The 8,712-nt window shown below is 38.5% G+C and overlaps 1 protein-coding gene across 1 annotated transcript; it reads left to right on the top strand.

Annotated features, from left to right (window-relative positions):
- The first annotated feature begins 742 nt into the window (after window positions 1-742).
- LOC118210322 (sarcoplasmic/endoplasmic reticulum calcium ATPase regulator DWORF-like) lies at window positions 743-2,612 on the top strand. Its single transcript, XM_035386408.1, has 4 exons — window positions 743-946; window positions 2,012-2,112; window positions 2,250-2,307; window positions 2,436-2,612. The coding sequence occupies exons 1-2, from the start codon at window positions 934-936 to the stop codon at window positions 2,110-2,112; spliced, it is 114 nt and encodes a 37-aa protein (XP_035242299.1). The 5' UTR covers window positions 743-933; the 3' UTR covers window positions 2,250-2,307; window positions 2,436-2,612.
- The last annotated feature ends 6,100 nt before the right edge of the window (window positions 2,613-8,712 follow it).

Raw genomic sequence — 8,712 nt, 5'->3', positions numbered from 1 at the left:
TGTATGGACTTTGTTAGAGTTGAATTAACACTGGAAATGTTACGGTGTACCACCCATTATTAACAGATAACATTTCTCTTAAATGTGGCTAATGTGCCATTTGTAGAAATATAATCATATGAAATAATTTTTATTTGACCACAGCCTTACCTAAGCCCCTTTTATGTAATTTATATAATCAATGTAATTTTTTTTTTTTTAATCCCCCAATATAATGAAAATGATGTCCTGTTTAGGTCACAGAAACAGTGCAAACACATTAGATGCAATTACATTTAAAAGCAGTCGGCTACTAATTAAACAAGTTGAGGATAATTACCAAAAAGGTCATTTCTCTACCTCCCCTGTTTGCAGATCTGCAGTTTATGTTGCTCAGTGACATGCAGACCAGTCTTATTGGATCAGTTGATTCATATCTGGGACCAGAACAGTGCAGAGAATTTTTCCACTCCAATGTCCAAGTTTCAGGCCACAACCATTTATAATGCCTCCTGGTGACAGGCAACATTCTTTGTCATTGTTCAGCATTCCAGACCAGAAAGGGCACTGCTAATGTTGGAATGGAAGCGGTCCGTACCACAAACCACACCACCATGTTGCCAGATAAGAAGGTTATCTTTTAATGCATTGCAGAGTATGGTTCTCCATACTTTGATCAGTAAATGCTTCAGAACAGCTGTTTGATGGGGGGTGGGGGGGGGGGGGGGGGGGCTAGGGCTTTTTACAGCTGGCCTCACACAACTCCAGGCACCAATGGGACAGGTCTTAGTGCGTACGTGTGTACAACAGCACACCGGGGTGTGAGGATCCATTTTGGGAGAGCAGAGGATTGGTCGCATTCTGGTACACCTCTATTAACGGCGGTGCCTGCCTGGAGGGTTCTTTGGAGCACTCTGACCTGTATCTGAAGATCACTCTGAGGGAAGAGGAGTCATGGGACAGAAAGGTAAGACAGAAACCAGTGATTGTTCTCTTTGGCAGAAATACAGAGGGTGATTTTGAGCCACAGTTAGAGTTAAAGACATGGCAAAAAATGTTTTTCCATCATCAGCAATGTCTACCAAAAAGTTCTCAACATATGCACCTTTCTAGAGACTGGAGGTGACATATTGTTCTTCCAATCCAATGACATAGATCCACTTGCCCACATACTATACAGTATATTTCATTTGATATCATTGGGATTTCAGAGATTCTAAGCCACCAAAAGAGCAGGAAGTGGATTCTTAAATCTCTACTGTTCTGTGACTCCAAAAGCTCTGAACCATAGACTTATTTCTGCAATGGCTGAATATACAATATGTAACTTCCATTATGACATTACATTACAATGCATTACAGTCACTTGGCGCACACTCTTATCCAGCGTATCATACAGAAGCGGAGGACATCTGTGTAACTTTCAGGAATCTGAGAATCTAAGAATCTGTTTAAACATATGCTGATGTGTGCCAACAAGTGTATTTATGTATACGCATTGATATGTGTGTGAGCATGTGTGCATGCTAGATGCTGTTGTTGTTAACCTTATTTGAGAGATCCATCAAACACAATCTCTCACCTCTGCTGATTGAAGGATAACAACACTGTTTATATCTGGGATCTACTGGACTTGCACTGACTCCTCAAACCTCAACAATGGTGAGACAGAGAGGACTTACCTGTGCCAGTCAGTGTGTACGCTCCTTCTGTCACTGAACAAGGCAGCTAAACTGTCGGCTGCATGTGAAGTTGCAGGCATGTTCATGACGTCTGTCTGTATGCTGGTATTTATATGGACAGTTCCATGCGTGTTATGGTATGTGCATTCAAGGGTGTCTGCACTGGTCTGGGGGTGTTAAGGTGTGTCCCAAGTATTTGTAAGTTTAAATGTGCATCTCAGGGGTGTTTAGTGTTCAGGTGTATGTGTACCCATGCTGTCGGTGCTTATTTGTCTGTGCTCAGGTGCGAGTATGGTACAGTCTGTGTTCGCGCTGAGGTAGGTCTGTGATCAGCTGTGTGCTCTCTGCAGCTGCAGGACAGTTGGACGCTTCCCGCCTGATAGTCCCAGTTCTGCTGATGTTGGGCTGGATTGTGGGGTGTGCGGTGGTCGTCTACATTGTCTTTTCCTAGGTAAGAGTGTTACCATTCTGATCTATCCACCCCAGAAAAATATGCATACTTGATTAAAGAATGATACAATTCAGTGTTACATAACATGCAGGTTTAATCACCATATCATGCTTTTCTAATAAGACATATTTTGACAGGTCTGACGAATAATGTTTTTACCAATGTGTCTTCTGAGACTGGACAACCTTCTATAAGGTACAGGAACTCAAAACTGTACGTGACAGTTATTGTGGTCAGTACCACTGCACTTTAGACTCTTTTCAGTGTGTATAGAACTGTAACTGCTACAGATTTTATGCTACATTTCTATATTCCTTTTACAGGGTCCAATGGAAGAGGATGAAGACAGTATGCATGTGTATGTGCATGTTAATGTCCTCACACAAGCAGAGGACTGATTTAAATGTCTCTTGTGTTAAAAGGATCTTCTGGTAGACATAAACCTCATGTGACGTTTGTAACACCAGTTCAAGCAATAAAATTCACATCATTTGTCTGTATTATTTTGAAGAAAGTCTCTATTTAAATATTTTCAAAAGTCTATAGCCAGCTCTTTAACCATTTGGTTTATTTCTATGATTGCCTGTGACATCTGAAGGTCCTTCATGTGAATACATACACATACATGCAAATTCTAACAAAATTATGTATATTTTTTTTAACAGAGTATTTCATTTTTATGTATTTTTCTAAATGGTAGTATTTAATTGAGAAAGCACATAATCAAAACTGATAAGCTTGCAGTCAGTAAGTGATTCTGTGTTTCATGTTTGAAATACTAAAACAAAACAAAACAGATGAGAATGTATGGGCAATTAGCTGGTTCATAAAAGCAAACTATTATTCTTAGAAATTCATATAAATATGTAGCATTATGTCCCTTTTTTCCTCAATAAGGAAAATACCTCTGTTTGGAGACACTTCACAGGCAACAATATGAATATGAATTATGAACTCTATGGTCAGTAAATTGAACATAATGCAATTGGGTTTTAAGTAAGTGCTGCTGCAACCCTGAAGAGGCTTCTCTCGAGTGAACTCTGTTTGATCCACCTGCGGCTCTTTTCCAGTGGTAATTTTGGTAGTGATGCTGAGTACTGCCCAGTGAGTGGTTACAGGCACCTAGGGGGTCAGCCATTTTCAAGACACATTTCAACATCAGGTGTTTTGAGTGATGGGGTTGCCATGGTTACATAAGAGCCGATGGCTTTTCATTTCACGGAGCTACACAATCTTAGTGACAAAAAGCCATGGTAGTGATGCACTGTAAAACCCTGTTACCAAAAAGAGTCTGAAAGTCTGAAAGCTTAATGCAAGTGAAAGTTACCATGAACAGCCTCTCAACAGTAATCTCCTGTACCATTGTCTAACAGAGTCTTTTCCTAATCTTATTTATGCCTCAAAATTATTACGGTGACTATGGCCAGAATGTAATAAATGTATTCTGATGAAGGGCATTATCATACTAAATAGAATAATCATAAATATCTCTTAAATCACTTCCTTTTTTTCATGGAAGAATACATATCTAAGTAGATTCTTTTTATATTGCAAAGAATCGAGCCCACATAAAAAAAAAAAGAAAATTTTAATATCAGAGATGAGGCCAAAAAAGGGTCTATATATAACAAACAGGTTATAAGTTAGTTTCCTACTGAATACATCCATAAATCAGTGTAAAGTTGTATGCATAAGTAAAAATCTGAATTAAAGTTTCATGTACATGAAGGTGTTCATAGAGCCACACAGAAACATCTCATCCAACATAAAATTCTGAAAGAACACTTTCTTAAGAGGCATGTTTACATCAGACACAGACTATTAGTTTAATGCATACAGCAGACCTAAAATTCATCCTGAAAATCTCTTAAAATGGACTTCTTAAAAAGAAATAGTACTAATTGTTTTTTTAAAGTTATTTGTTTCTAAAAAGATTGATTGAAGGCATGATAAATAATTTAATATACATTAATATTGTTAAATAGCATTTATGTTGATAACATTTATAATGTGCATAGTCTGACAATTTAATGTGAAGAGTATATGAAACATATGACTAGGGCCACCGGTTTGTCTCTGTCATGCGACCTGCAGGGTTTTAATCTTGTATGTCAATGGTTTTCCTCCAGGGGTCCCCACAAACACTTCAGCAGCACAGTCAAGTGACTAATCATACAATTGAGTTTCTAATTAAAACATTTATAGAAGCAATTACTTGATCTATTATGGGGGGAGTCCAGAAGGAAACTGACCATGGATGGAATTTGATGTGCTGCAAAAAGCACACCTTTGAGCCAGTGGTCCTCGCTCCTGGGGGCCGCAGGGTCTGCTGGCTTCCGTTGTTGCTCAGCATTTGAGTAGCTCAGCAATTGGTCAGTTAAATCAGTTGATTACACAGTTAATTCAGGTCACCTGGTTTCTTGGGTCTGAATCAGTCCCTGATCTTAAAGGGGGGGGGGGGGGGGGGGGTCTTGAGTGAAGACCATACGTTAATTTGTTGAATCATGAATTTATTTTATTTTATTTAACTTTATTGTGCAAGTTAAATGTTTTATAACTGCTCTCATTTTTTATTTGGGCATGTCCCACTGCCCATGTACTACATTAAAAAAATATTGTTACATGTCCACGGTAGTAAGCCTTGCTTTTAAACATTGTTGGCAATGATCGTCTCTGCTTAATTATTGGCAATTACTTTTTCAACTTAGATTACTGAGGTGGCGCAAACTGGATAATTGAGAAGTGGGCTGACAAAGAGGCCATCACAATTTCTACTTGGTGGGAGACTAAAGACAAACTGGTGGCCTTAATTATCACAGAATGATTGCTTGATGACTGGTTGCATGTATGACTGACTGACAGACTGAAGGTCAACACACGCAAGCTATAGTGCTAAATGGTGTAGAGCAGGGGTGGGCAAAACTGGTCCAGGAGAGTCACATGATCTGCTGGGTTTTGTTGATATTCTCAACTTTATTGATAAATTAAAGCAATTAATTTAATTTGACTCACCTTACCTAGAAAATATTCCACTTATAAAATATACAGAATGTAATTCATAATAATAACAGTAGGGCATGTTACTGTTTTTACTCTGTTTGCTATACTTCAGGTAGAAAATGTGCCCCAACAGCGACCCATAAATCATTTTTTAGATTTTTGTGCCAGCTCTTTGGACAGGTTTTGTGAGTCGATTATGTTCTGTCTACGAAGACATATTTAGTCATTATTTATTTATTTTTTTAAACACAAACATAACACAAGAAGACTCCGAGTGTCATGCACACTTTACATGGGGAAAGTCTGTTATTTTTATGAACCGAAACGGTGGCTTGAGCCACCAGAGCGAGGTCTCTTTCTGCCGAAAGGACTCGTGGCAGTTTGATTTGCGGTTTGCGTCTGTCACAGGAGTTATGACAGGGAAAGTTTCACAGGAAGCCAGCAGCAGTGCTGCCATCAGGTCTCCAGGAATAGCTCCGCTGTATCACTGCTAATATCTCCCCCTGTCAGCTGCAACCGCATTACTGGGAATGAGTCTGGAGTCCAGGACAATCTATGCACATTGTCTCAGGGGTATCCATTATCCGGATGCCATTACAGTGAACACACCAGCATCATCCACAATTACGTGCCCTGGTCTGATGAAATGATATTGCCAGATCCTGCTCAATATAGATTTGTTTACATTGGCGAGTGCAGGATCATACAGGGGAATACTGGCGAGTTTATGCAGAGAGTATAGGGAAATTTATACTTTAAATTTAATGCAAGTAAGTGCACATAAAGGAATTTGTATATGTCCATGCAGAGAAATGTAGAATTCACACGTGGAAGCTCATGTGTGTTTATTCAGGAGAGTGTAAGTGAGTTAGTACAAATCAGATGCTGGAGAGTTCATGAAGATACATATTATTATTATTATTATTATTTTTTGATTGTTCATTGTTTTCGCTTTGCCCACAAAAATATTGAAGATTACTCAATGATTCTTAGGGTCTTTTTTTTTTTTTGCAAGATTCCATTTTAAAATGTGAGTAATTTTTAAATGCAAAATACAAATGCCCAGAAATATATATTGGCTATGGTATGGCAAAATAAAATAGGCTTGTTTAAATTTAGCATATTTTTTTATCATACATTACCACATCCACCTGTAATAATAAAGTTATTAACATAAGTACTTAACAGTGAATTTAATGCCGTATTATTGTCAGAGTAGACAGAGACCAGTTTTAGGGGCAGAAGAAATTAACTATGTCAGGTCACATATGGAATAGTTTATTAAATAACAAATAACATTTTTTGTGATAAAACCATTTGTTGGAAGTATGCAAACATGTTTCAAATGACATCACCTCACAAACCTTGAGTTTTTACAGATGAAAACAGATCTTTCACAAAGTGAAAACACAATTAAAAAAAAAAATTGACACTATTTTTCTCAACATAAATTTCTCATATGATTTTCATCCAGGGAGTTGTTTCACCTTTTAAATTATGTTTGACAAGTGAGTGTTCGACCATGGTCCTCTTGAAATGCAGTACAGCTTTACACTTATGACAGCAACATCATGTAACTTGTTGGCCAAGCATGGCAGAATGTATAATACCACTGTGAACCATACACAGTATTTGAACATAATGTAGTCATTATGAAAATTGCTAACATACACTTTAACATGTGGATGTATGTAATTAAATTATTCCCAGATGGACTGAATTGGATTCTTGCGTGTCCTTGGACTTTAAAGAATGTACAGGTATTGCGCATTGCCACGTACATGTGTTTGTATAGTAAAATGCATAATCCTGAGGGATGCCTTTTCTTCTTCCACTAATAAAATATACAGAATGCAATTTATGATAATAACAGTAGTGCATCTTACTGTTTTTACTCTGTTTGCTATACTTCAGGTAGAAAATGTGCCCCAACACCGACCCTTAAATCATTTTTCAGATTTTTGTGCCAGCTCTTTGGACAGGTTTTGTGAGTCGATAATGTCTTGTTTACAAAGACATATTTACATTTGTAGTTTGCTACCCCAACACAATCTTAACAGCTAGCTCAATCATAAAAATACACTCCGGCTGCACATTAAGATTGCAACAAATACCTAGTGCTGGCAAAAGGTCCAGACATTACATAGCACAAAAATTGGCAGCAGTTTGGAAATCAAAATATATAAAGAATTCAAAATAATAATGTTAGTATTGCCAGCTCATCAGATTGTGGCCCATGTAACTGCAGGCACAATAGTCAGGAAAAAAAGATAATGCATGCCATGGCCACAGGGTGTCATCATTTCACAGAGTTGTTTTAATTTTAAGTGGTGGTTTTGAGGTGCCAATGATACAAATAGTAATCAGTCTGCATACTGAGCAATACATACTATCATAAAATATGCTTCCTTTTGAATATAACTAGCCTGCAATCATGGACATGGTCATTATCCACACTGCTATTCAAACCTGTTCTTGCTGTCATGGCACTAATTCCTTGAATCTGTCACTTGTCTCTGGACTGTTTGTTAGAAAACAATTATCTACACTTAAGAGATACACACAACAACTGGCCTGAATGTCTCTAAGATGGAAGTCAGGTCCACAAGTGATGGGAATGTGTTGTGCTTTCTTCCAAAATGATCTCTCAAAACAGATATATAAAACAAAGGTTTTATAAAAAAAAACAAAAGTTTGAAAATAATCATTTTAGCATTTTGACATTTCTTGCATGTTTAATGATTTCCAAGTCTGTCCAGGACCTTCTGCCTTCAGTAGCCAATTACATTTTGTTGGTCTTCACTTAGGGTGGCACAGTGGTGCGGTGAATAGTACTATCACCACACTGCAAGGACGTACCGAGTTCTCCCCAAATACACAAGTTTCTGACCGGTACTCCAGTTTCCTCCTGCAGTCCAACGACATGCAGTATGCTGGCTGGAGACTCAAAATTTCCTGTCGGTACGAATGTGCACATGAATGTGTGTGGGCCGTGCTATGGATCGGCGACCTATCCATGGTGTACTCCTGCCTCTTGCCCACTGCATGCTGGGATAGGCTCCAGCACCCCTTCCACGACTTGGCCCAGGAGTAAGCAGCTTAGAAAATTGATGGCTGGATGGTCTTTCCTTAGTGGTTGGCCACTTCTTTGAAAAATAATATATCAAAAAATATCAAATATATAATATAGAATATATCCTGAACGCAAAGGAAATCTGTATTTCGGTCCTAAATTATGAAGAATATTGCCTGTTTCCATGTCAGCTCGCACTGTTTTAATGATCTAACATTCATTTCTTTCTGAGGATATTCAGCGCAACAATTCAACTGTGCTCAAGGGTGCTCAAGCTTTGCTGACCAGTGGTGACTCAACTGGGATTTGGACCTACAACCTTTCATTTACCAGCCCAGTTCCCTCTTCATAAATCTCAACTGCCACCCTTAAACCAAAATTGTTCTCAATCCTGTACTCAGACTGCATGCACAGCCCAGAGCACCCCCAGAGCACCCCGAGAGAGGTGTCTGCAGTCACCCAGTGCTAAAGACCCAGTGGGTGACTGTAAGCAGATTGCTGTGGGGTGTTAAATGCTGCAGCTCGTC

This window comes from Anguilla anguilla, chromosome 12 (assembly GCF_013347855.1).
Source record: "Anguilla anguilla isolate fAngAng1 chromosome 12, fAngAng1.pri, whole genome shotgun sequence".
NCBI classification, from domain to species: domain Eukaryota; kingdom Metazoa; phylum Chordata; class Actinopteri; order Anguilliformes; family Anguillidae; genus Anguilla; species Anguilla anguilla.
Note: the sequence above shows the minus strand (reverse complement) of the source record. Positions and strands in the feature narration are given on the sequence as shown.